At 64.4% G+C, this 26,679-nt stretch overlaps 1 protein-coding gene across 6 annotated transcripts in view; it reads left to right on the forward strand.

The window, feature by feature from the left end:
* CAMK2B (calcium/calmodulin dependent protein kinase II beta) overlaps positions 1 to 26,679 on the forward strand; it is a 95,279-nt gene that overhangs the window by 60,263 nt on the left and 8,337 nt on the right. For 2 of the 6 annotated variants that reach the window (XM_029233200.1, XM_029233199.1), the window contains exons 5-17: positions 2,363 to 2,428; positions 8,186 to 8,258; positions 11,561 to 11,663; positions 11,752 to 11,835; positions 12,489 to 12,583; positions 12,745 to 12,867; positions 13,327 to 13,410; positions 14,160 to 14,202; positions 15,127 to 15,201; positions 20,373 to 20,410; positions 20,576 to 20,647; positions 22,140 to 22,184; positions 23,749 to 23,797. In XM_029233200.1, coding sequence (XP_029089033.1) covers positions 2,363 to 2,428; positions 8,186 to 8,258; positions 11,561 to 11,663; positions 11,752 to 11,835; positions 12,489 to 12,583; positions 12,745 to 12,867; positions 13,327 to 13,410; positions 14,160 to 14,202; positions 15,127 to 15,201; positions 20,373 to 20,410; positions 20,576 to 20,647; positions 22,140 to 22,184; positions 23,749 to 23,797 — 950 coding nt within the window. Of the gene's footprint in view, positions 1 to 2,362; positions 2,429 to 8,185; positions 8,259 to 11,560; positions 11,664 to 11,751; positions 11,836 to 12,488; positions 12,584 to 12,744; positions 12,868 to 13,326; positions 13,411 to 14,159; positions 14,203 to 15,126; positions 15,202 to 20,369; positions 20,411 to 20,575; positions 20,648 to 22,139; positions 22,185 to 23,748; positions 23,798 to 26,679 lie in introns of all 6 variants that reach the window. The other 4 variants (XM_029233201.1, XM_029233203.1, XM_029233202.1 and 1 more) reach the window with 4 other exon arrangements.

Here is a 26,679-nt window from a genome sequence, read left to right on the forward strand (position 1 = left end):
CACAGCTGCCGCTGCTGGGCCGAGGCTGTGCCCTGAAACGTCTGTCGCCTGGCCCCTGTGGAGGTGGCAAGGTTGCTGTCACCCCCGTGGGCCCCCAGACCCACCCAGTTCCACCAGCCTCTTTTCCAGGAAATACAGAGGCCCCCGGGCTGGAGGGTGGCCATGTACGGGCCCCTGGTGGCTGACAGGTGGGTGGGTATGTGAGATTCAGGAGTGGACAAGGTGGGAGAGAATGGTGTGCGTGTGTGTGTACGTGTGTGCACACTCGTGCATGTGAGTGCGTGCACGCGTGTGAGAGGGTCTTGAATCTGCTGCCCCACACAACAGGCAGGTGTGGGGAGAGGCTCTGAGCAGGGCTGGAGAGAGGAAACTGGCTGGTGTTTTTGGAGAGGGTGACGAGGAGGGGGGACCTGGGCCTTGCACATCCTCCCCCCGAACCTCTGTGGCCCCCAGGCCTTTTGAAACTCCCACTCTGCAGCATCCAGGACAGCCCTAGGCCTCAGGCAGCTGTTTGGGGGGGCAGGGAAGGCCTGCGCAGGGGGCTGCTGAGGGAGGGGTAGGACTGGAGGCGTGGAGATGCCCCCCACCCTGCACACAGCCTTCTTGTGCCACTCTGCATCCCCTCTGCCACTCTGTAGCCCCAGAATTGGGGAGACGTTTCTGGCCTGGGTTGGCCTCACCTTCAGGAAGGCCCAGGCCCTTTGGCAGTTTGGGGGCTCTGTGGATTTGGAGATTGACAGGTTTCCCCACTCCCCATGCCTCAGAATGTCACTTGGCTTTGGGGACCAGGCCTGGGAACAGAGGAGAGGGCTCTCCCAGGGGCTGTGACTGCAGCCCAGAACTAGCCATGCTGTCTGGCCGGAGCCTGAGGAAAGGGAGAACACTGGCCTCCAGACCAGGCCCTTCCCGGCCAGCTCGAGACGCCAGCCCCCTGCAGCCAACTCCCTGACCTACAGCTCTGGACCACATCCTGTGGATGCAAGGACCCAGAGGGCCTGTCCCCAGCCGGGAGGACTGGGATCCCTGTGCCCCTGCTACAGCCCCGAGCAATACCTGTGGCCTTTCCCCCTCTGCCCTATGCTTGGACTCAGGGTCTGCAGAGCCTGACCTGTGAGCTGTGTGTGCAGAGAGAGAAGCAGTGAGCCCCACTCCCTTGGGCTGGACGTAGAACCTCATCCTCCCGCTTCACACACACACGTGTGCACGCAGACGCGTGAGGCTCTGCTCCCTCGGGCGGTCACCTGCTCTGAGCCTGAGCCTCCGCGGGTGGCAGAGTGGGACCCTAAAAGCTCCCCCAAGTCCCAGGCTTGTTGGGAGCCTGACAGGATCTGAGGGCCAGCATCTATCCTCGAGTGGGAGCATGCCAACACCCAGTGCATCCTCGTTTTTGTGTTTCTCTAACACTAAGAGAGAGCCCGCCCATGCCGGGGCCACTGTCCAGCAGGGCCCACGCCTCTGGTCGCTGAGTGCTGGGCACAAAATGAAGCCAACCCAAGCCCCAACTTCGAGAACTAATGGGAACTGAGATGCAAGTGGAGAGATCACAGTGCATGAGGCCAGCGCAGCTGCAGGTGGAGAGAGGGTGTGGCTGCGGAGGGAGTGTCCCTCGGTGTCCCCACAGGACACAGGAGGGAGACTCTGGACCACACGGGTACAAAAGCCCTAGATGGAGACTTCCGGTGGACTCAGGGCTTGCCGGTGGAGTGAAGGGCTTGGGCGGACCCAGGGATGGCTCCTCCCTGCTCCCCCGTGCATCCGTCCCTCAGCCCTGCTTTTCACCTTGCTGTCCACGCCCACATTTCCCAGCCCAGGGGATCTAGTCATTCTGGCAAGCGACACATGGCAAGAGGGTGTGTGGACAGAGGTCCCACTCTCCTTCTGGAAGTGGGGCTTTGAACACGTCGTGCCCTCGCCCACCAGGGAGGCCAGCTCCAGGCACCGTCTCTTCTGCCCCTGTGCCCTGTGTGTGGGCCGCATCCCTGGCCTTGGGGGGTTTGACAAGGGAGAACCGGAATTAGTCACAGGGCCTGGGTAACAGTGAAGAGGCCTGGCTCAGACTCCGGGGCTGCCTGAGCGCAAACTCTGGGAAAGTCCCTGAGATCATCGAGACTCAGTTTTCTGAGCTTAAGAGTGCCAGTGTCATGGAGGGGGCGTGAAGGCTAAAATGTGAAGTACCGCCCTATGTGAGTAAGCGTTCGGTAAGCTGTCAGTCCCGGGTGACGCTGGAGACGGGGCGGAGGCGGTGGTGGTGAGGATGGTGGGACTGGTGGCTGTGGAGGTGAAGACGGCGGTGCTGCCGGCGGTGGTGACGAGCAGGTGGCGATGGAGGTGACAGGGCGGCCTCCGTGTGCTTTTCCCACAGGGTCACCGGCGGGGAGCTCTTTGAGGACATCGTGGCGAGAGAGTACTACAGCGAGGCAGACGCCAGGTGGGTGCAGAGCCCTCACACCGTCCTGGCCCCTCTTCTCCTGCCTGGCCTTCCCTCTCTAAGCCTGGCTCCTGCCCCTCTGGCCCACATCTGCTCTCATGCACATTGTCCCTGACATGGCCCGGGCCGACGGTCCACTGGGCAGAAGTGTCAGGCTGCCCGCCTGGCGGACGCCTGCCCCGTCTCCCCTGGGGTGGGTGGGAACTGGCCCACGGAGGGGCTCTCCTTGGGGTAGCTGGTGGGGGGAGAGCAGACAGAGCATGCTGGTGGGCATCCTCCTGCCCTTCCCTTGGACTTGGTCAGCCCTCATGGTGGTCGAAGGGGACCGACCTTCTCAGAGATACCATCTGCAATGCAGCTGCTGGGAGATAGCAGGGCCCTTCCCCCCAGAAGGGCAGGCCCCCCGTGACCTGCTCTGGCCCGTGCTGTGGGCCAGATGCCACCCCGACCCGTGACAGGTGTGTCACTCCTGACAGCGCATCTCAGCTTGGAGATGGCTGCGGGCCACCAATCCCGGCCCGCCCAGCCCGGCCCGCCCAGCTCCCAAGGACACACGCGTTTAAAAGAAAAAGAAAAGAGGCCAACAGTGGCCCTCTCTAGGCGGTGGAGTTACAGATGCTTTTAAATTTTTTAATCTTCTTCGTCTATTTTAAAATTTTTCTTTAATGAATATGTATTCCTTTTCTAATCAAGAAAATGAACGTTATTTTAACAAGTAGCTTTTTGTGACTTGCTTCTGCACCCCCAGGCAACCTTGCCCGTCGGTGACAGCCTGGGTCCCCGTGAGAATATGTGAGTGGGTCCCTGGTGTCACCCGGGCGCCCACAGAGCTGGGCAGCAGGAGGCTGGGGGCCTGGCGGGCGCTGGCGTGGAGTGCTGGAGCCGGGGTGAGCTGGGGTGTCAGGGCACTGGCTGCTTTTCTGAGGCTCCTTGAGGAAGGGCTTTCATTTTGCACAGCAGCCTGGGAACGACCCGTTCCCTCCGAGAGCAGGAAGTCTCCATTTTTATTTCCTACTTATAAGAAAAGTAGAAAGTAGAACAGAGGCACCTCCTGCTGCTCTGAGATGCTTGGGCGGGAAGGTCCCAAGTATGCGTGCCTGCCTGCTGGGTGGAGCCAGAGCCCCAGACCCAGGGTCCTGACATCTGTCAGGGCAGGACAGGAGAGGAGGTCCCCAGCGGCTGCCCCCAGGTCGGGCCCCAGGGCCCGCAGCCAGGGCAGCGCTGGGGCCAGGAGGGCTGCCTTCCAGCGGTACCGGGGCGCCTCGGGGGGCGCTTGCCTTCACCGTCCTCGTCCCACCCCCGCCTGGAGCATCCTGCCAGGGCTCCTCCGTTCTCAGCACCCACCGCTGGGCACGGCCCAGGGCCTGGCAGCCTCCCGTGCTCTGTGGTTGGTGGTCTCGCTGGAGGGGGACGTGGTCCACAGCAGAGCCCCGCTCTTGGCTGGGAGCCCCCAGTGCCCGCCTCTTCCCCATATGCCCGACGGCCACACTCCCTCCCCTGCCACGTCCCCCACGCATGCCCCGTCCCCCCAACACCTGTGTCCTCAGAGCTCCTCCCTTGCCCACTCTCACCTGCCTCCAACCTCATCTTCTCCGATGACTGCTTCTGCCTCCGCCCCCACTCCCCAATTCTGTGGCTCCCTCCTGGCCGGCATCCTGACCTTCCTGCCTGGGCCTCCCTTGTGGAGGCTCTCCTGGCGTTTGGGGCCCCACCCACAAATGCCTAGTTTCCTCTCACAGACTCCACCTTGCTCATAGCCAGACTACCAGGGGGGTGAGAGGGAGCGAGGGACACTCTTGGGGATCCCTTCCAGCTGGCCTCACTCGTTAAACCCGCACCTCAGGCTGCCCCTTTTCCCGGGAGTCCTGGACCCTGGAAGCGTGCTTTTGACCTTTGTGTCGGTGCTTAGCCTTCGGGCAGGACGGCCTGAGAGAGTGACGTGGATGCCCACGTGGGTGGGTCTCCCACGGGCATCGTCAGGAGCTGTGGCAGATGGGGTAAAGGCTTTCTCCCGCCCTGGGAGGGTGTTCCCCCAGGACCCCCAGTGAAAGGGGCCTGGGCTCTGCTGAGGCTGGAGCCCTAGACGCCCGGCCGTGGTGGTGGGCACCTTCCCGGCCAGCATGCAGGCCTGGCCCCCGCCAAATGCGTCAGCCACCCTTCCAGTGGCCTGCCCGGGGCCGTCTGCTCAAAGCTGAGCAAGTGATGAATTTCCAACGTGTCACGTCTCTAGAGGAAGAGGAAGCAGGGCAGGAGTTGCTTTTCTGAACCTTTTTCTAACCGAGAAGGCTGGAGATTCCTCTGAGGAAGAAGTGGGATCTTTATTTTGGAGTTTGTGGGGAAAAGGAGGGGTCTTTTTCAAACCTGGGAAAGCAAAAAGTTCAAAATATTTAGAGCCCATTTTTAAAAACCCTGAAAAGCAATATGGCTCATGAGGGATGCTTATGGGGGCCCGTGAGAAGGCTGGCTGTCCCAGGGAGGGGGCAAGGGGGGAGGGGAGGAGGGGGGAGGGGCACATCTGAGGTGACAGCAGAGCCCAGAACCATGAGAATAACGTCCAGGACCCGGCCAGCGTCTGGAATGCTGCTTGGGAACAATTCTGACCACAAAAGTGACTTTCTGAGTTGTTCAGAATATGAAAAAAGGCCCCACGAGGAAGACGGTACGATGTAAATGGCAGGCAGAAGGGAGGCAGGACCTCATGACTGGCCAGGCGGCCTCATGTCCTCCAAGGCCGTGGTCTCAGCCGGGAGACCAGGGCGAGAGCAGGGTGACGAGGGCCCCGGGAGCGGCCCCCCAGAGGTCCCTGGAGGGTGGGCTAGCTGGAATGGGCCGCTCTCCAGGCAGGTGGTGTCCACCTGCAGGCCGCAGAGGCCACTGCCACGTCGGTCCCAGAGATGCTGTGAAGAATAGGCCCGGGAGACAGGCGAGCAGCGTTGCCGCACTGGCTGTGGGGAGGGGGTGAGCAGACCTGCACCGTTTTCTCTTGGGGAACGTGGTTTGCTTGGCCAGCTCATTTGTGAGTACTGGGGGCTAAGCCAGCACATCTCTCCATCAGGGCGGCCACGAAGCGACCTGAGCAGGGCCTGCGGGCTGGGCGGACAGGGGCTGCATCAGAGCTGTAGGGCTGGATTTCAGCCAACGGGCTGAGTTCTGTGATGCTCAGGGAGACATGCTGGCTCAGCAGGAGCAGTCACCCCATCTCTGGCGCTGGTTTGGGGCCCTGCATCCCCAAGAGGAGACGCGGGGGAGGGCAGAGGGCACAGCCCACCCCCATCTGAGCTGACGTATCGGTGCTGCGGCCGATGGATCCCTGGGTCCGAGAGACGTTTGGGGAACACGTTCCTACAAGGCTGGGCCTGAGGACACAATCGAGGGGAAAGAACCGACATGTCCCTGTGGTCATGGAGGCCACAGTCCGGAGCAGAGACGGATGCTGCCCAGACGCCCACACAGAGCGCAGGGCCGCCGCGTGACTGCAATGGGGACGACGGGGGTGCCTCACGATCGCTCGACACGGAGGAGAGTCCAGAGGGCGTCCTGGGGTTGAGAGCGGGGCAAGCTCACAAGGGTGGAGGAAGAAGAGGGGCTCGGCCCGAAGCTCAAGACGTGCAGGGCTCTCGGCAGGCCTGAGCTTGGAGCCAGATCGTTCCAGGGCTTTCGGGGAGTGGCCAGTGGCCCAGGAGATGCCGGCCCTTGGGCTGTGAGGGCTGCTGATACGCTGGAGGGAGGGGCAGGCTACCACGGGGATGGCAGGGCACACGGCACACGGCTGGGACAGGTGTCCCCCGGGGCAGAACCAGGGTCTGGCTGCAGCGGCACAGGCGGGGGCTGGTCTGCCCCAGGGTCCCCGAGGCCCTGTGTGGGGTCGGGTGCTGCAGCGTGTGGGTGATCCAGGGACTCGAGGCTGAGCTCCGGGAGGATGCGTTGGTGCCCCCAGCACGCCTCCCCAGGGCTCTGGGTTTGCCAGGGAGCCGCAGATTCCCGGGGACTGGGAAAGCCAGAGTCCCCTGCCCCGGGCCCTGGCTCAGTGGCCTCAGCTACAAGTGCTGGGCCTTTATCTGGCCTCTGTCTCCACCCAGCAGCCTGTCCTGACCTCAAAAGAGCTTCCCCGACCTCATGGCTGAGCTCTGCCCACGAGGAGGGAAGCCCCTGAGTGGGTCAGCCTGGGTGGCGGGAGGGGTGCTGAGCTCGTGTCTGCAGTCACGGGAGGGCTGGTGGTGGCTGGGTGTGGAGCTGGGGATGCAAGGATGGGGGTGAGGACCACAAAGGATTGTTCCTGGCAGATGAGGACGTTGTGGGAGGGGCAGGAGTGGGGAGGGAGGCACTGGGAGCAGGTTGGGCAGGAGAGCTCAGGGCGTGGGGCAGGGATGGGTTTTCCAGCCCCTAGAGGCACCTAAGGGCAGGGGGTGCTGGGGGACTGTCGCCCACAGGTTTGGGCCTGGCTCCTCTTGACCCCTGCAAACCTCAGGAATCCATCATCAGGATTCTGAGGTCTAGGTTTCCGCAGGGGGGAACTCAGGTTTACTTTTCTATGCAGCAGGTGGGCTCCAGATGTGGCCAGAGGTATTTGAGGAAGAGGCCTGGTCCCCTGTCCCTTCTCTGAGTTTGCTGTTAGGAAAACGAAGCGCACCCCTCCAGCTGACCTTCAGTCACCCCACAGGGTCCAGCCATGGCAGGAAGGGCCCTGAGGGAGTCTGCCTGTGCATCCCTCGTCCCCACCCAGAGGGGCTGTGGCTGAGACCCCAGGGGGTGAGCTCCAGGGAGCCTGTGGCCCTCCTGTCTCCCGTGGCTGGTAACGCTGCAGGGCTGCTGTGGGAGCCCAGGGTCTGTGCCTGGCTTTGGGGGCAGCTGGAAACTTTCCAGTCCCCTGGGGCCACCTGGGGGAGGCAGGCTCAGGCCACAGGGGCTGGGGGCATCTAGGTCTGATGTTCAGGGCACGTTGCTGAAGCACCGGTGTTGGAGGCGCCTGAGGAGAGCTGGGTCTCTCCCTCCAGCCAGTAATACCCTGGAGGGCTCGGGACTTCTCCCGGCTCTGGAAGGAAGCCCCTGGCTTGGGGCCCTGGGCTGTGCCCGGCTGCCTCTTCGCCAGGAGCGCATCCGGGACCCCAGGGCTGCTAAGGAGCTGAGCTGTCTAGCGCGGCAGCCAGCAGCCAGTGTGGATGTTCAAGTTTATTCAAATGAAATGACCCCTGCCCTAGCACATGAGTGACTGGGGGCTGCAGCACTAGCGCTGCCCCAGAACAGAGGGGCCTAGTGGCCAGGGCGTCACCCCACACTGCGGCACTGGCCTGCCCTCTCCCTCTCGCCCTCTCACCTCTGCCCTTTCCTGCCCGGGTTCCCCCATCTCCAGCCTGCCTTGCAGGGTGTGGGTTCAGGCCGGGCCTCCCTCCCGCAGGGCGCCCAGCTCAGGTCCAGGCTTGGCCAGCATGAGCCTGGGGAGGAGGGCCCTGGGGCCAGGCGTGTCTCCTCTGAGCAGCACTTCCAAGGGCCTGGCCCGAGGGGAAGGCAGGGTGGGGGGCGCAGGGGGCCTGGCCGGGCCTTGTGCTGACCTTTGGGGGTGAGGAAGGCTCCTCAGAGGTCCCCTCCTGGCCAGTGTCTCCTCTCCCATGTGGCAGGCCGCACCTTGATTCCCTGCTTCCCCGCGGCCCCCTGCCAGGCTGGGGACCACCCCCCACAGTGCCACACAGCACCCTGCTCCTGCGCCCCCGCCCACTCTTCGGGGGCCACCCGCACTAACGCGCCTGCTGTTTGCTTCAGTCACTGCATCCAGCAGATCCTGGAGGCGGTTCTCCATTGCCACCAAATGGGGGTTGTCCACAGGGACCTCAAGGTGAGTCCCCCACCGTGCTCTGTGCCAGGTGTTTGTTGTCTGTAACTGCATGTTGCGTTTAACAGGGGGCTCTGGGCTGGGGCATTGCGAGAGCCAGGAGACACTGTGTGTGTGGGACGTGTGCATGTGCGTGTGAAAGTGCATGCATGTGAGAGTGTGTGCGTGTGCGTCAGCACGTGTGTGAGCACCTGTGTGTGTGTGAAGGTGCGTGCATACGAGAATGTGGGTCTGTGTGCACATGTGTATGTGTGTGTGCCTGTGTGGGCACAGGTGTATATGTGCTCACACGCACATGTTTGTATATGTGTGTGGGAGCATCGTGTGCATGTGCGTTTGTGCATGTGTGAGAGAATATGTGCATGTGTGCATGTGTGCACATCTGTGTGCGTGGTGTCTGTGTGTGTGCACGCATGCATGTATTTGCACACGTCCCTCCCAACACCTCTAGGCTCTGGGGCTGAGAGGGGACAGTTGTCAAAAATCAACCTATTAACACGTGTCCACTCGGGGTCTCGCTTTCTGGGCTCCGGTTGAGATTCGGACCTGGCAGGTGGGACACAGGTGATGTGCGTGCAGGTGGGGCTGATGCCTCGGGAGCAGGGGCTGAGGGACCAGCCTGGATGGTCTCTGCAAACTTCCAGCCCTTTCTTCTAGTGGCCCTTGGCTCAGCTCTGGGCAAAGTGACCATAGAGCATTTAAAACAAGGTTTGTCACCCACAGGGCTCAGTGCGGTGGGAGGGTCTTCAGGAGGAGCTACACCCCATCCTCCTGCCTTCCTCCCTCCTTTCCCCCTCCCTCCCCCTCCGCCCTCCTCCTCCTCTCAATTTCTCCTCCTTTCTTTGATTTTAGCTTTCTTCAAGTCTGGGTTTGGGTCAGTTTCTTCTCTTGGGGGGTGGGGGGACCCCTGGGCCTGTCATCCCTGCTAAGAGACCTGCTGGTGGTGTTTGAGACCAACTTTCCCATGGGTGCTCGGGCTGAACGGGGTCACGCCCTTCCTTGGGCCACCGAGGGGTGTGTGTCTGTGAGCTAATCTTTGTGGGGCTGCTGTTGGAATGTTGTCCTGCCAGGAGCAGGCCCAGGACCCTCTCCTGTGCCCTTCACGTTCCCGCTCTCTCTCTGCATGTGCCGTGTGGTCCCCTGTCCTTTCACATGCCCACCCAGACCCGCCGTGTCTGCCCGTCGTGTGGGTCCCCCTCTGTCGCTGTGTCTTGTCTGAATCGGCCTCATTGAGGGCCTCTGGGAGGAGGGGCTGCAGGGGAGTGGGCGCGCATCCCCCCTTGACTATGGACCCCGTGATGCATAAGTAACTTGGAGGCCAAAGCACGCAAATGGAGATGGATGCTCCCCCCAGGCCAGGTGTGCCCTGGGGGCAAACAGAATCCTTGCCGAAAAGAAGAAAAGGGGGCAGGAGTCTGCCAGGTGTCGGGGGAGCAGACTGCCCCTCCTCTAGAGAGGCCTCCACCATCATGACTGAGACAGCCCCCCAGAAGCGGTGCTGTGGTGGGTGTCCTCTCAGCCAAGGTGTGGAGGGTGGAGAGAGTGGAGGGGGCTGGTGCCATTTCAGGGTGCTGCGAGGGAGCCAGGGTGGAGCCCGGGGCCAGGGCATCACTGTTCGGACCCAACTGGCTCCCCTGCCTCTCGCCCCGCCCGGCCCCGCCCGGCCCCGACCCTTCTTGTCCAGCTCTTCCCAGGGACCAAGTTCACTTAGCTCCTTCTTCCTGGGGAGGAGTGCTGGTTTGTTTCCTCGGGGTGGGGGTATCTGAGCTGTAGAAGTCAGGTCAAGCCCCCAGCTGCAGTCCCTGACCCCTACGATTTCAGACTTCTTTTTTAAATTTAGTTTAAAAAAATTGAAATATAGTTGATTTACAATGTTGTGTTTATTTCAGACTTCTTGATATGGGGTGTGTGGAGAGGTTGGGGTCCCCTTGCCCCACGCACATTTGCAAAATCAAGGTGTTCAGAGGCGGGCTTCCCTGGTGGTCCAGTGGTTAAGATTCCGTGCTTCTAATGCAGGGGGCGCGGGTTCAATCCCTGGTCGGGGAAGTTCCATATGGCGTGCACTGTGGCCAAAAGAGTTGATGGGACATGCATTAAGAAATAAACTTTAAAAAAGGAAGAAAAGGGGAGTATTAAAAAAAAGAAAGACCAGTAATCCAAAAAAAAAAAAAAAGATGTTCAGAGGCCTCCAGGCCGTGCTAGGCAGACAGGGCTGAGTGTCCCCAGCGCACATCACCTGGAGGGACAGCACCTCGTCCAGCCAGCTGTGTGTGGGCCTGGAAGAACTGGTTTCTGCTGGGTGGGGCTGGCGTACTTCATCTCTTTCACGTGTGTCGTCCTAACACCCCAGGTGTACAAGCAGTGTTAACTCAGTTCGGTTGGTGGTGTTTGTCTTTCTTGGTGGCACCAAAGTGGCAGTGTGGTCTCAGCGGGCCTTCCCGTCGGGAGGGTGGCCTGGCGAGGGGGCCGAGGGCCCAGAGAGGCATGAGTAAGTCCAGCGGCTTTGAGCTCTGAGCGCTGACTGCTGGGAGGTCGTGAGGCTGGTGGGATAGGCTGGGATGGGAGGGGCCCAGCGCACAGGGCCCAGCGCACAGGGACCCCCTCGGGCCTTCGGGGCCGAATGTCCCCAGTCAGGGGGCAGCAGCCTCGGCGCTCCAGTGGGACAGGGATGAATGTCCTTCCAGCTTGAGCAAGGGCGCTGCTGCCCGACTCAGGGAGGTCTGCATGGGACCTTTCCCACCTGCGGTCAAGGCAGGCCCCCTCTGGCCAGCATGGGGCCGCTGGGACTTGGTGGACAGACGTCCTGCACTGCCAGGCTCTCGGGGCCCTCCGTTGTTCCTTCCTGCCCTTTGAGGGCTGCCGTCCTGCCAGCAGCGCCTGAGCGCTCCGGCAGGCAGTTGTCTGTGCAGCCAGCCGTGGTGAAGGGAGGGAAGCCCCTCTGCCAGCGGAAGTCCCGGGCCCCTGCACAGCCTGCCAGGGCCTGTAGGGTGCGCTCTGTTTTTGGTCCCAGCGCCCTGAGTTCACAAGCTTGCGCTTTGAAAGCCAGCTTCCCTCAGCTCTGGGGCGCCTGTCCCTGCCCCCCGGGGGTGCGGGGCAGGGACAGACTGCGGGGTGCAGGCCCGGCGGGGCCCAGAGCTCTGGGATACGCCCAAGCCAAGGGTGTCAGCTGTGCTGGGGGGACACCCACGTGGTGGCGGGTCAGGCCTGTGTGCCCCTGTCTGCAAAGCACTATTTTGTCCCCCTCCCTCCCGTGACACCCCCCGGGTGTAAACCACATGCTCTCGGGCTGGTCGCCTTCCCCGCAGCCCGAGAACCTGCTTCTGGCCAGCAAGTGCAAAGGGGCCGCAGTGAAGCTGGCGGACTTCGGCCTGGCTATCGAGGTGCAGGGGGACCAGCAGGCCTGGTTTGGTGAGTAGCCGGCTGGCCGGCCGGGGGCCAGGCTGGGGGCATCAGCTGCCCCCGGGGCCCCTCACACGGCCCTTTCCCCTCCCGCTAGGGTTCGCTGGCACGCCAGGCTACCTGTCCCCAGAGGTGCTGCGCAAGGAGGCGTACGGCAAGCCGGTGGACATCTGGGCGTGCGGTGAGGCTGGTGTGCGGGGCAGGGTAGGGCCGCAGGGCCACTGTGAGGGACCCGCCGCTGGGCTGACTCACAGGGCTGCTCCCCGCTAGGAGCGCCCTCTCCACCCAGACTGGAGTCGCTAATGCAATCCTGGCTGTTGCTGAGAAGCCACCACCCCAGCACCTGCCCCGCGCTCTGCAGAGCGGTCTGGAGACCGTGCACACCACCCTGGCGGGGCCTGTCCTCTGCGCGGCGGAGGGGGCCGGCCTCGGGCCTCTCCTGGGAAGTAGGGTGAGGGTAGAGCAGAGGTGAAGGAGATGTATATGCCATTCCGCCGTCAGGGTCTCAAACAGTGAAACTTGCTGACGCTGGCTGCGGGGGCCGGGGGGGGGGTCCCACTGGACCTTGAGGGTCCTGGTGTTCTCATGGGGCTTGCTGGCTTCGGGCAGTGACCCCCACCCTATCTGATGCTGAGAAACTGGCTGAGGGTCCCCTAGCTGTCAGGCGGCAGAGCTGTGCATATGACCCCCACGCCGGGGGTCACACAGCTGACCCCACGCAGCAGCGCCCCACTGGCTTGTGGCCGCGCTGTGGGCTCCGTGGGCTGGGGCTGAGCCACTGGGCGCAGGCGGTGAGGGCGGCAGTGCGAGGCCCTGCACTTGCGTTCCCTGCAGGAGTGATCCTGTACATCTTGCTGGTGGGCTACCCACCCTTCTGGGACGAGGACCAGCACAAGCTGTACCAGCAGATCAAGGCCGGGGCCTACGACGTGAGTGCCGGGACCCCCCCGACCCTCCCCATCTGGGGGAGGCAGAGGCAGGGAGCGGGGTGACGCCGCGCGTTTCCAGATGAGGCCCCCCCCTCGGAGAATTCTGTCTTCTGCCTGGGAAGGGGGCTTTAGGTTCCCTTGTGCGTGGCTTCCCTTCGTAGTTCCCATCCCCGGAGTGGGACACGGTCACTCCTGAAGCCAAAAACCTCATCAACCAGATGTTGACCATCAACCCTGCCAAGCGCATCACGGCGCACGAGGCGCTGAAGCACCCGTGGGTCTGCGTAAGTCACCCCAGCCTCGGACCACCCCCTGGCGCGTTGACCCTGGCACGCTCTCCTCGCATCCAGTGGGCCCCCTGGTTTCCCGGGGGCTGCGTGGCCTGTGGCTTTAAGGCTGGCGGGTTTAAAGACCTTAGTCCCTGGGAGACTAAGGAGCTCCGTGGGAAGAGGAGGCCCAGTCCAGGGTGTGAGGGGATAGAGTAGCGAGGCGGGTGAGGGACAGGTGGCGGGGTGGACGGGCCATGAGGGGTGACGGGCTGGGGGGTTAGGCAAGCAGCGGGGACAGGTGGCCTCTGGCTGCAGTGGGCGGCCGGCAGCTCTTGGCACAAGGGCCCTGGGGGTGCTGCTGCCCCGAGCCTTGCCCCAAGCCCCCTCTTTAGAGCCCCGCCTTGGAGACAGAGCTGATGCCCCTCAGGGCTCCTTGCAGCGTGTGACCCCCTCCTCCCTCCCCCCTCCCCACAGCAACGCTCCACTGTGGCCTCCATGATGCACAGGCAGGAGACCGTGGAGTGCCTGAAAAAGTTCAATGCCCGGCGGAAGCTCAAGGTGAGATGCCGACCCCAGTGAGGGCCAGGGTGCCACGCTAGGCACGCGTGCTCACCCACCCAGAGGGGCCGAGGGCCCTGCCCTGGGAGCAGCTGGAGGGGCTCGGGCAGGCCTGTGGGGGTCCCAGTCACCTAGGATGGGCTGCTCGTCAGCGCCGTCCCAGACTAGACCCTCCATGGCAACAACACCAGAGGTGCCCAGACGTGAGCCTGGCCCCCAGGTGCACAGCTGGTCCCTCCTCAGCCGCCCACGCCGCCCATGAGGCATTCCTGGGGCTCCCTGGGGGGAAAGGCGCCCTGTGGTCAGTCATACTCTCTGAGCGGGAGAAGGCTGAGAAGCTTCTGACCTGGGGCAGGTTTGGTCAGATCAGCTGAGCTCTGCTGCTTGTGTGGGCACGGGGAGGGCGGGAGGGAGGGCGGGGGGCCCTGGGCAGGGAGGCCGTTGGGCGCCAGGCCCGCCCTCCCGACAGGCTGCTCTGTGCTGAGAGTGTCCAGGCCTGGCGGCTGGCGTGCACGTGCCTGTCAGGGAGAGGAGGCGCCGTGGGGAGAGGCAGACCCCCAGCTGCAGCCCCGGGGGGTCTTGATGCCTTTAAGAGCTGGGCTCAGTGGGCAGTTTAGGACCTGGGGTGCGTCCCTGTTTTAATGCTGGATGTGGGTGGCATGTCTGGGTGCAGCTGCCTCTCTGCGAGGCCGTAACTCGAGGTGCGGGCGGGGGTCTCCGCCTGGCCTCAGCTGTGTGTGTCTCCCCAGGGCGCGATCCTCACCACCATGCTGGCCACGCGGAATTTCTCAGGTGAGTAGAGCCTTCTCCAGGAGGAGCAGGCCTACGGCGGGAAGGCTGGGGAACGACCCGCCACCAGCTGCCTGCCGTGTCCTCACCCCACTGTCCCCTCCTCTGCTGCTGGCCCGGCCCGACCTTCCGCCCTCTGAGACCCTCGGGCCACAGAGGAGGCCTGGGCTACGGCCGGGCCCCGCGAGGGCACGTCCCTGAGTGTTGGGTCTGTGTCTGAGCTGCCCGCCGGCCGGGCCGCAGCTCCGTGTGTCTGTCCAGGCGTTGGTCGGCACCTCTGTGGCCTCGTTGTTGTCCTGAATCCTCTGAGCACCCGTTCTGTGTGTGGGTTAGGGGGCGGCTAGAGGAGGCTCCGGATACTCTGGCTGGCGGCCGCCCACCCGGGCGCCGAGGGTGGGCAGGGCTGGGGGTGTGCGGCCGCTCTGGGGGGCTGTCGGCGACCCTGAGGCCATGGGCCCAGGCAGGCCCAGCGGGGACAGCGTCACCCGAGCGGGGCCGCTGCCCCCTGGCGCTCCTGTGGCTTGTCTGTGGCCTGCGATGCTGGTGCGGGTGCGTCTGTGGTCCGTCCTCGTTGTCCGTTTGCATCAGCACGCGCCCCATCCTGTTACTTTTGCTGTGACGCTGTGCTGCTGGGCTGGGGGGCATGCTGTCACACCAATACTGATAGGACGTGTCCTGTCCGCATGCCCAGCCCGGCACCCGGAAGGCCCCGCTGGGGTTTTCCAAGGAGAAAGGAGGCAAATGCTTTTCCAGTGTCAGTCGGTCTCCATCTTGTTTTCACGCTCCTGTGAAGGGATTCTGGAACCATCCGTCACCTAAACTTTGACTCTAATCTTCTTCTGCTTCCTTTGTCTCTTCTCTTCCCTCACCTCGCCCACCCCTCGTCTGTGTCCGCCCCTCCCCTCGTCTCTAACCCGGTGCTAACAGTGGGCAGACAGACCACCGCTCCAGCCACAATGTCCACCGCGGCCTCCGGCACCACCATGGGGCTGGTGGAACAAGGTAGATGTCCCGCCTGTCGGCATGCAGGTCCCTTCGCTGCACGCAGCCGCCGGCTGGGCCTTGAGAGCCTCCCCAGAGGCCCCGGGAGCCCCTGCTCCCGCCGTGGACACGCCCACAGAGCCCCCGTGGGCAGGGAGGCAGCCCCAACTGTCCCAGCAGCCTCAGACCCCACCTATTTCAGGAGGGGCCAGGCTAGCTGACCCCTGAGCCGAGTTGCCCTCCATGCCTTTGACCGAATTCCCCCGTCCTGGTTCCTGAGTCTGGGGGTCAGGAGACCCCTCTGGTCAGAGCCCTTTGCTGTCTCAGTCTCACTCCCCGCTTGTCCATCATGACCCCCGCTCAGAATGACCTTGTCACCAACCCCAGGAAGCCTCGGGGCTGCTGCTGGGAGTTCAAATCCCGAGTGGGGGCCCTGGGGAGAAGGGCGTGGGCAGAGACCCTGCCCCGTGAGAGCCCACTGGCCACCCTGGCCACCCCCGACCTGTCCCGCACACGTGCCCAGGGCCCTGCCCTGCGCTTCCAGCCGCTCGCACGGAGCCGGCGGTCTGTGCTGAGGCCCAAACACGCACGTCTGCCCCGTGAGCCCCAAGACGGGGCCCTCGGCCACCCAGAGAATGGCTCTGAAGGCCTCCTCTTGGTTTCTTTCTACGAGGCCCCCATTACCTCGTCCCCACCCTGTGAGGGGAGAGGCTCATTCTGCTAACCTGTGGCCCAGTCTGTGAGGGGCAGACCTCCCAGAAGGCCCATGCCAGCTCCCGCTCATCCAGCCGTGACCTTGGCCGCATCACATAAGGCTAGTGGACCCCAAGACTTCCTAGTGGGCCCATGGCCCCAGCCCGAGCTGAGGGTGGCACAAGTGTAGGGCGGGCAGAGCCAGCTGCAGCTGAGGGGCCTAGAAGAAGCCCGGCATTTCCTGCCGGTGCCTCGAGTGTCGGCCGGGACAGGGCAGACGCCCAGCCCCTCCCAGGCCCAAGCCCTTTCTTTTTTCTTTTTTTTTTTTTTGGTGGGGGGTACGCAGGGCTCTCACTGCTGTGGCCTCTCCCATTGCGGAGCACAGGCTCCAGACGCGCAGGCTCAGCAGCCATGGCTCACGGGCCCAGCCACTCCGCGGCATGTGGGATCTTCCCGGACCGGGGCACGAACCCGTGTCCCCTGCATCGGCAGGCGGACTCCCAGCCACTGCGCCACCAGGGAAGCCCCCGGGCCCTTTCTTTACTGCACATCCAGCCCAGCTCTTACCCCGTGACCCCACAGGGTGTGCCGGCCCGCCTGCCCACCCAGAGGACCCCGGCTGCTGCCTCCTGGGGCTTTCAGGGCAGGGCTGTCCTCAGCAGGAGGGCCTGTGCTCCTCCCGTGAGCCCGGTGACGGGTCCAGCAGGCAGGCCCCCGGGGTCATCCTGAGTCAGCTTCATTTACTGGGCCTTTCCGGAGCACCTGAGAGGGAGGGAGGGGCAGTGGGACACGGGACAGTGAGACTAGGGGCTCCTGGTGAAGCCGGGGGCGGGGCAGCAGTGAGCGAGGCAGGCGCCTCTGAGCCGCTCTCTGCCCGGGGCTCCCACCTGCAATGCCCACTGCCTGCAAGGGGATGTGGAGCGTCCGTGCATGAGGCCGCGAGCATGTGCGGCTCCGCCCCCGGCGCCCAGGGCCGCTCTGTCCTGGGGGTGGTCCGTGCATGTGGACGGAGCCCAGCATGGCTGTCCCTGAGTGACGAGCTAGGGGACGAGGTAAAGGCTGGGCCCTGTGGGTTGAGCCCCCATCCCCGCTAGGTCAGCCTACCTCAGCCAGTGCGTTGGACCCAGCAGACACGGCAGGCAGGGGGCTCAGTCCCAAGGCCATCGCTTCTCTGTGGATGACGGCCTCTGGGGTGACGTAGTGCCCTCGGCCAGCAGAAGACCGGGTGTCTTTGTAGATCTCTTGCAGTTCATCAAGGCGGCCTGGTCAGTCCCACTTGGCCTTCACCAAGAGGAGACTCAGGCAAACTGCTGGGGTGGCAATGATGGCCTGGCCCCAAGCACCCGGGCCGGGGTGGGGCAGAGGGTCTCTGCTTGTCTCCGGGGGTCTAGGGCGCCTGGTCGGTCCACCTTGGCTCCTGCTGTGTAGTAATGAATTCGACTTGAATTCGACTTGAGGAAACACAAAGGAAACTCCTTATGCCTTTGACTGCTAGTGTAGACGGGAGTCAACAGGATTCTGGAATTATTCTCAGACAGAGATGTGAATTTCCAGGAAACGCGGCGGCCAGGAGCTGAGCTCAGGAAGACGGCAGCTGTGTGTCCAGACACCCTGTACCCAGACACGCAGGTGTAGGTTACAGGGGTTCCCAAGGAGGAGTGTTTGGGAATCGATTACAAGGACAGGCGTCTGCTGCAGGGCATCCTGGAGCCTGGGCCGCGGTGGCGGACTGAGTGCCCTGAGGGGTGGCTTGTTAGGGAGTGGAACTGGTACCGTCCCGTGTAGCACGGTCTGGAATGTGGGTTTTGATAGAATCAGGGACTGAAGGGAACCCTCTTAAGACCCAGGACTGTCCCAGGGTCTGACCCAGGGGCCCCCCTTTCCTGCCCAAGGGGAAGACCAGGCAGAGCTGACTCTGCCCCCACCAGGGCACTGGGCTGGCCCTGGCCGGACTTCTCAGACCAGCACTGGCGTGCACTGGCGTGCACTGGCTCTAACTCAGCCGGCCGGGAATGCTGCTGGTCAAGGCTGTGTGGCACTGGGAGGTGACTCTCCCCAGACTGCCCACCTTAAATTGGGGGTGAGGGTCAGCTTGCTCGTCTGCTCAGCTCTCACGACGAGTGCCTTCAAGACGGGCTGGACCCCACTTTCCTCCAGCTGTGTCCAGCCAGCTGGTCGGCCAGCATAGACAGGGTCCCTGGGCTCTGTGACCACAGCACGACCCCCACTTCGGGGTCAGTAGGGAGGCTAGGGCCATGCTGGTCAGGAGTGAGGCTGCAGGCCCTGGAGGCCCGGGAGTTTCCATGTCTGCAGGGCTCGATTGTTCCTCCGTGGTGAGTTACAGGCATGCGGACGTAGCTGCCACCTGGGAGGTTTTCACAGTCCCCGCAGTGGGAAGTGGGTTGTGGCCCTGAGCAGGCGGCATTTCTGGTCCTGGACGCCCGCGGAGCAGGGCTGCCAGGGTAGCAGGGTGTGATCCCAAGTCCGGCCTCACCAGGTGAGGCCTCGCCCTTGGGAGGATGAACTGGGGGACGAGGAAAGGGATGACCTGTGGTCCCTTCACTCGCTGGGGTACTGTGATGCTTCTCACGGGGTGAAGCCCACCGGGCGACAGGGTTGGGCCAGGAGTCAGGTTTCTCATTAAACCTTGGCCCGTGGATCCTGGGAGGGAAACTTGAGGGAACTGATGGGTCCGTTGGGGAGGAAGGCTGGGAACTGAGGCTGCGCCCAGTGTGGCAGGTCTCCGATAACCCCGCGGGGCCCTGTGGCTGGGGGCAGCCACCTGTGTGCCAAAGCAAAGCCCGGAGGGCGGCGATGGCCGCCTGGACAGGGAAAGGCAATCAGCAGGGGGTGGCCCAGCGGCCTGTTCACTGCACTGGGGACCTTGACCAGTGGTTCTCGACCTGAAGCAGCGTCAGGACCCCCCAGAGCAGATGAACAGTTAAACTGATGCCGAGCCCGCCCCCGAGTTTCTGCCTCAGGAGGTCTGGGGCAGCCCAGGCGATGAGATGCTGACGTTGCTGGCGGGGGCGGGGGCGGGGTCCAGGGGGACCACGCTTTGAGAATCGCTGCATCTCTCTGGGTCTTTCTGATGTGCCGGCCGAGTCAACGGCCTCCAGGGATGTTCCCAGCAGGAAAGGTCCCCCCCCCCACAGGCCTGCTGGGGGCCACCCTCCTACCTCTGGGCAGGCGGCCTCCCCTTCAGGGCTGGCCAGCCAGAGCTTTTGGAGCCGGCGGTGGGGACTGTGCCACCTTCCTTCCAGGGCGAGGGACCCCACCCTCTGGCATCCGACCCCAGGGCTGCTTCTCTAACCCGCACCGGCTGTCCTGGGGCACTGCTTGGTGTAAGCGTGGGCAGGGCGGGTGAGGCAGGAGCCGCTGAGCCCTGGGCTGCAGACTTGCACTCCCTGCCTGAACGTCCACAAACCTTGTTTTCTCTCTCTTCTTTCTTCCTCACTCCCTCTCCTCCCCTTCTCACCTTTCCTTTTCCGTAAGGTAAGCTGACTTCCTTTGTTTTTATGCTGGGGGGCTAAGGGCCTGTGGGCTGTGGCAGGTCAGGGCCCCTGAAGCTGGCTCACAGAGAGGCAGAGGCAGAGCCGGGCCGCCCCCGACCTCCTCCCCGCGGGTGCGGGGAAGGCTGGGATGAGACGGGCCGTCTGCTGGGCCTGGGCTTCTGAGGGGTGGTGGGAACCTGGGATGCAGGTGGCTCTTTGGACCCTCCCCCAGGTGTGTCATCCTGTTGATGTCACTCGGAGCTTAAGGTCCTTGGTGGGTGGGCACAGAGGCCCGAGTTGGCCCAGTCAGTGCTGCCAGAGCAAGGCCGAGCGGTGGCCCCAAGGCTCAGGCTGCGGGGTGGTTTAAGAGGGAGAGTGAGGCTGCCCCCCGGGGCTCTGAGCTGAGAGGCGTGGCCTGAGGCCTGGCCGTGGGACCAGAGCTCCGAGTTCAGTCTGCCAGGGGAGGGGGGCCAGGAGGCTGAGAGCAGGCACCTGGGGTTGGGGCAAGCCCCTCCCTTTGTGGGTGGCCAGCTGCAGCCCACCCACCCCTGCCTGAGAACATGGGGGTGCCTACCATTCCAACCTGCTGTCCCGCCCTGTGTTCCCATCTCGGGTGAGGGGCAGCGCCCTGCCTTCCTTTTCGGGGAACCTGCATGCTGCCCTCCCGGAAGCTGCTGGTCACAGGTGGGAGGAGAAACCTTGGTGTCCTCCAAGGTCATGGCGGATGGCCAGGGGGGAAGGCCGTGTCCCGGGGACGAGGATCCTTGGGCGGCGCTGGCCAGGCCTTCCCCAGGGCGGCCCTGCTTGGCACAGGACACAGGCCCGCTCTGTCCCCAGCTGGGCGCAGAAGCTACCTCTGCCTTGGGACCTTGGGTCGCCTGCTCGCTCAATCTTGGGGAGCCCAGGCTCCTCGCAGGCCCCCGAGGCTGCCTCACGCTGAGGGGGTGGGCTGTCCTGGGACCCGGGCCCCTCAACTCATCACATCTGTTTCCTCCAATGCAGCAGCCAAGAGTTTACTCAACAAGAAAGCAGACGGAGTCAAGGTGAGGCGCTGGCTTGGCCCTGGGGGGTCTGCCCCCCCCCCCCCCCCGTCTCGAGCCTACAGCTTTGCCCAATCCCCGAAGCTCCCTCTGGGCCTCCTCCCCGCCCAAGGAAGGGGCGTGACCCCCTCATTCTCTCCCTAATGGCTTCTCTTCCTCTCTCTGCAGCCCCAGACAAATAGCACCAAAAACAGTGCGGCTGCCACCAGCCCCAAGGGGACGCTTCCTCCAGCTGCCCTGGTACTGAACCCCTCGTCCCCCTGCTTCTCGGCCCTCCCGTACCCCGGCTGTGTGGTAACCACCTGTCGGGAGGCCTGGGGTAAAGCTGGGGTGTGGCTGCCAGCCTGTCTCTGACAGATGACACTTAGCCCTTCCAGCCCCACCGCCGCTCGGGTGTGGGGGTGAGGGTGGACTCCAGTTCAGGCCGTGCCGGAGAGCCGCTCTGGGTGCAGCGGACAGGCCCCTGCTGACTTGTGGGTCAGCAGTGACAGCCCATCAGGGAGGGAGCCGGTGAGGCTGAGAGCCAGGATCCAGGGCACCAACCTTGCTCGGCCTCTCTGCTTGCAACGGGCTGACCCCCCGTTGATGGGCCCAGGCAGGCTCTGCAGGGAGAGTGGCCCGGGGGTCGGGGGTGAGGACAGGCTAGGCAGTGGGGACTCCCCCGCCAACCCCTCTCCTGGGTGCTGCAGGGGTGTGCTGTCTTGGAGGTGGGGGCCTTTGGTTTCTCCCCAGGAAGAATGGGTGGGCCTGACCTTAGCTTCAGAGCCCTGTGATCTGGAGGGAGACAGAGACCCCTTGGTGGTTTCCCTGGTGACGGCCCAGCAGCAGCTGTCGGGTCTAGGGCAGCAGCAGCCATGGCATTTCCCATCAGAGTCTGTGTCCTGCAGGCCCCGAGGCAGGTGTGGGGAGATACACTTCTATGGCTGTGCGGGCCTGTGGCTACCTGGAGGGTTCAGGGGGGTCCTGCTGGGGAGGGCTGGGCAGACGTGAGGTCAGAGGGACCCGCCAGCACCAGCCCTCACCTGGAGGGTCCTGTCCAGGGGGCGGAGCTGGTGGTGCAGGGTTGTGGCCAGCGGGTACTGGCCCTCCTGCCCAGTATGCTGTGTGCCTGTGGTGTCTCGTGTGGAGCAGGCCATCCCAAGAAGCTGGGGTTTGCTGGTCCACAGGTTCTGAGTTTGCTGAAAGCACACTTGGTGTCCCCGCGGGCCCCAGGCCGTGCTTCTGGGAGTGAGCCCTGGACCGCCCGTGGAGAGGATGGGTTTGCCGAATGGCCATCCAGCGAGTGGGAGGGCGGCCTTGGCCCAGGAGGGGAGGGTCCCACATGCCGGCCTCGCAGCCAGCCCCGTCTCGGACCCCATCCATCCCATGTGCCACCCCACCCCCATGACATCTTCAAACTGTGCCCCGCCCATGCCGAGGCAGAGGGCCCAGCTGCAAAGGGAGGGGGCGGCGCGCCCGAGGCAGGGCACCCAGCGTGGGGCTTCTCGCCACCGCCCTCAGGCGCACGCTCTCCATCGCCCTCCCGTCGCAGGCGCCGGCGAGGTCCCGGCAGGTCTGCTTGTTCCATCCACATCGTCCCAGGTTTCTCTCCAGCTGCTCTGCTCCCCGCTGGCCATCTGCCGCCCTGCTGAGCTGCCACTCTCTCCTCTCCTCTCCTCTCCTCTGGGGGGCCTCCACTCTCCTCCTCTTCTCACTTCCCTCTTTCCTTCCTCTGTGCTTCCTTCTTCTGTAGGAACCTCAAACCACCGTCATTCATAACCCAGTGGACGGGATCAAGGTACTGCGCGTTCCTCACCGCCCTCTTGGGAGCGTCTGCTCAGGCAGTAGGCAGACCCCCTGGCCCTGGGGAAGCTCTGGGATGTTGACCCCGGGGAAGCATTTGTGCCAAGACAACTGTGCAGGGACCCCTCCCAAGGCAGGACAGAGCCCCCCAGGTCCGTGGGCTGCTCCCTTTTGGGGAAAGGCCCCAGGTGCTGCCCTTTTTGGAGGCATGGTTGTACCAAGTCCACGGTGGACACAGGAGCCTGGGCTTCCTCATGTCCTGAGCAGGGTCCACTTCTCAGACCCTCTCCATCCTGCCTTGGCGATGGCCAGGTCCAGCCTAGCCAGGAGCAGCTGAATGCAGGGCCCATTTCACAGGCTCAGGGCGCCAGGAAGAGCCTGGGTGTCCTCCGTGATGCGCGGCCAGGGCTGCGTGCTCCGGGGGAGACCGGCCGGCGTGGGCTGCCCGGCGTGCCCCCGAGTGTGGGGCGGGGGAGAGGGGAGCAGCACAGACTCCCCCTGACCTCACCCGTCACTCGTCGCCTCTGCCCGCTGCGCCTGGTGCTGCCCGCTGAGCTGACCCCTCCTCCTGCCCCTCCTCTCTGCTCTGGCATCAGCTCCCATCCCATCGGCATCTTCACCCTTGGGCCAGGGAAGGGGCTGGCTCTCTGGGGTGGGGGGAGGGATGGGTGGGCGGCCACGCTGTGTTTCCAGAACTGGACTTCCACCTGGGCCTGGGATCCTCAAAGGGTCCCCACACACCCCAGCCATGGGCCAGGACCAGGGGGCCTTGGGCAACTGGCTCTGGGCCGGCCCCCAGGCTCAAGGTGCTAGGAAGAGCCCGGGTGTCCTCTGTGACTCGGGGCCAGGGATGGGTGTTCCTAGGACGCTGTGTCTGGAGTGAGGCTTCTGGGGCTGTGGTGTGAGCCCTGATCCTACAACCTGTAGACACCCGCATTCCTGGCCCAGGGCCCAAAGCAGTGTGTCCTGTGAGGGGGCTGGAGGGGGCGGGGGGTCCCTTGGGGACCCTGTTAAGATGTTCCTTCTGAGGAGCAGGCAGACCTTCTGGGGACCCGGTGACAGGTGGCTGGCACCTGGCTTTATATCTGAAGGGCAGTAAGCCAGGAGTGAGGTAGGAGGTGCTGGGGCCCCCTCTCTGCCCTTAAGGCCACCTGAGAGGTAAGGCCAGGCCTGGCGGGACGGTCCGGGCCTGGGGAGGAGGTGTGGTCGCTGCGGCAATCTGTCTGGGCCAGGCCAGGGCTCCGGAGCAGCTACTGGAAGCTTCCGCCCTGTCTGCCAAAATGCACGGGCTGTGGGTGACTTTCTGCTTCACCCGGAGTCTTGGAATTCCAAAAAGCTTGTTTTCCTCTCCTGTTAATGAGTCCTCTGAGCACATGGAGTCTTTCCACTGGGTGTGCCTTGTGGGGAGAAGGGGAAGTTGGGGTCCTCAGCTGTTGGGGACATGGCGGCCCAGCCTGGGGACAGGTGAGCCCTGGGGCTGGTGTGAAGCTCCAGCGCTGCCTGTGGGTTTCTGGGGTTCAGGCCACGTCCTGACCCGTTGTCTCCCTGTGTCTCCCCAGGAGTCGTCTGACAGCACCCACACCACCATAGAGGACGAAGACACAAAAGGTACCCCAGCTCCGCGGGGTCAGTGGGGCGGGCCACTGGCGGGTGGGGAGCTGGGATGGAGAAAGGCCGAGGCCTGTGGTGCGGGCGTGTGCCCAAGGGCTGACCCCGCTCAGGGCTGCAGTCCCACCTGAGCCTGGGTACAGACCGGCGCCGGGCAGTCTCCGGCATAGCATCCAAGCAGAGCCTGATGGGCCCGGGCTCCCTGAGCAGCGAGGAAGCCACTGCCCGGGGTGGGCCGGTTCTCTGCACGGGCCCCCAGATTGCTCTGGGGGCTGTGTGCCCAGTTCCCACGGTTGAATTTGCTGTTTCTTCCCTCAAAGGTCCTTAAACCTGTGGCTGCCCCGCTGCCAGTCGATTCGGGGACGGGCAGCAAGGGGCGTTTCCTGGGCTTGTTGTGGGATTGGGGGGTGGGCTGCAGAGACTCGAGCTCCCACCCACTCTCAGGGCTCCCAGGCCGAGCTGGGCCGTGCTCCGTCTGTGCCCCACAAGGGCCCCAGGGTGCCGGGCGCCGTGTGCTCACCCAGGGCCCCCTCTTCCACCCTCAGCTTTCTCAGCTGCCCCCAGGGAGGGGATCTGGTCCCCCCTCCACTCAGGCCAGGCCGCCCATCCCCACGTGGAGGGCCCGCCTGACCCTCTCAGCCACGCGCTTGTAGATGAGCGCTGGGTGCCCTCGGGGCTGCCCCTGGGCTGGACAGTGGCCACTCGGCCAGTTTAGGGGGGATGCAGTGACCCTGTCCTGAGTACCCTCCCTGCCCCAGAGTGGAAGCGAGCATAAGGCTTTGGCCTCTGGACGCAGGGATGGTGGACGTTCACGTGTTTTCTCCAGACTGCAGGCCCCAAACCATCAGCATGGAGCATGGAGGTCTGCAGACCTCTCCCAGGCCCTGTCCTGTGGTTCTGTCCCTGCCTCAGCAGGCTGGGGGCCTGAGGCAGCCCGAGCCTGCAGGAGCACAGGGGAGCGGGCCAGCCCTGCCAGCCTCGTCCCAACCCCTTGTCTGGCTGGGGGAGGGTGGGCAGATGCCCGAGGGGCCTCGCGGGGTGGGGCAGGGCAGGCACAGGGGCCCCGGGGGCCTCTCACCTCAGCTGTGTCATCCGTCAGATGCGGAGAAGCCTTGGTGGGCCTGGCCTGGCCTCTGCTGGCCTTGGCACACAACCTTCCCACCTGGAAGCCGGCCTTCGAAGGCCCCTTGTCCAGCCCTGCACGCGGTCCTGTGTCTGCCTCACATACCTGCTGTGATCGCACAGCCCTGGGTGCGCGGGGGTGATGGCGCTCCAGGAGCCCTGGACCCCACCGCCTGGTTCTCCAGCTTAGCCCCTCTCCTTCTCCTGCACTCCCCCTCCTCTCCTGCGTGTCCTCACCTGCGTGTTCACGTCTCGTCTGTCCGCTCAGCCCCCAGGGTCCCTGACATCTTGAGCTCCGTGAGGAGGGGCTCGGGGACCCCAGAAGGCGAGGGTCCCCCGCCCTGCCCGCCTCCGGCTCCCATAAGCCCCCTGACCACCCCATGTAAGTAGCCGGGTCCCTGCTGCTGCTGCGGGGGTCTCCCTGAAGGGCCTGCAGCTCCTCTGAGGGGGCGCTTGAGAGCCAAGGGCCGGCCGAGCTTGGGCACCAGCCTGCCCCCGACAGCCCCCCTCTGAGGCTCCCCAGGGCCTCTGCCCCTCAAGCCCCCCTCCGTGCGGGCCTTCCCCACTGGCCTGGGGGGCCGCCCGGTCCACCGTTCTGCTCGGGTGTCAGGGCCAGGGCTCCTTGATGCTGAGACAGGCCCCAGGGCAGCAGAGAGCAGGGGCCCTGCTTCCTCTCCCCCAGCCTCGCCCGGCAGCCTCCTCATATGTCTGCCTCCTGTCCACCCAGCCCCCAGAATCTGTGACATCCTGAGCTCCGTGAGGAGGGGCTCGGGGACCCCGGAAGCTGAGGGCCCCCCGCCCACCCCATGTAAGTAGTGCCCCAGGCCTGCTGCTTCTGCTGCCCAGCGGCTCCTGCGTCCTGCCGTGCACGGCCTCAGCTGCTCCCAGGCCAGGCTGCCGAGGCCTGGCTAACTGTGTGGCCTGGCTGGCCGTCGGGGGGCACATGCGCTAACTACCCCCCAGCCCGGTTCCCTGACCCTCACCTCCCACACTGCTCCCCGCACTGCTGTCCGGGGCCCCAGGCCTCTCCCCCAGAGGGTCTCCCAGGCCCAGGGCAGCCGGCAGGGCCCCTCTGAGGCCGCCCACCCATGTGCCCTGCCCCTCGGACCCTGGGCCGTGCCCTTGCCAGTCACGCTGACTCCGTGTGGGCCCCGGGGAGCCTCGGGGAGCCCAGGCACAAGGAGCTATTATAGAAATCCTCTCAACCACAGGCCTGGGGGTTTAAGGGGAGAAGAAAGGGCCCGGCCTCCCTGCAGAACTGGGTTCTCCACAGAGGGGCCGGACGTTCTGCTCATCCTTCACTCACTCACCCCTTCCTCACCTGTCGGGCGCTGACCGAGGGCCTGTCCTGCACTGGGCTGTCTCCTCTGTCCCTTCCTGGGCCAGGCTGCCCTTCAATGGAGGGCACCCTCTGCCCGCAGCAGCTTTCCACGTGCCCCCACCGACCTGGTCAGACAGGTGCAGCTGGCTGAACGTTCCTGAAGCTTCCCCCTCTGCCCCACACCCCTCTCTGTCACGCTCCACTGCCACGTCCCTTCTCCACCCCTCTGTCCCCTTCCATCCCCCATGTCCCCTCAAGACCCCCTCCATCCGCCCATGTCCCCTCGTGTCCCCCTCCATCCCCTATGTCCCCTTGTGTCCCCCTCCATCCCCCATGTCCCCTCTGTCCCCCTCCATCCCCCATGTCCCCCCTCTGTCCCCCTCCATCCCCCATGTCCCCCCTCTGTCCCCCTCCATCCCCCATGTCCCCCCTCTGTCCC

Source organism: Monodon monoceros, unplaced genomic scaffold (assembly GCF_005190385.1).
Source record: "Monodon monoceros isolate NGI ecotype Baffin Bay Population unplaced genomic scaffold, NGI_Narwhal_1 Super_Scaffold_2, whole genome shotgun sequence".
Lineage (NCBI taxonomy): Eukaryota > Metazoa > Chordata > Mammalia > Artiodactyla > Monodontidae > Monodon > Monodon monoceros.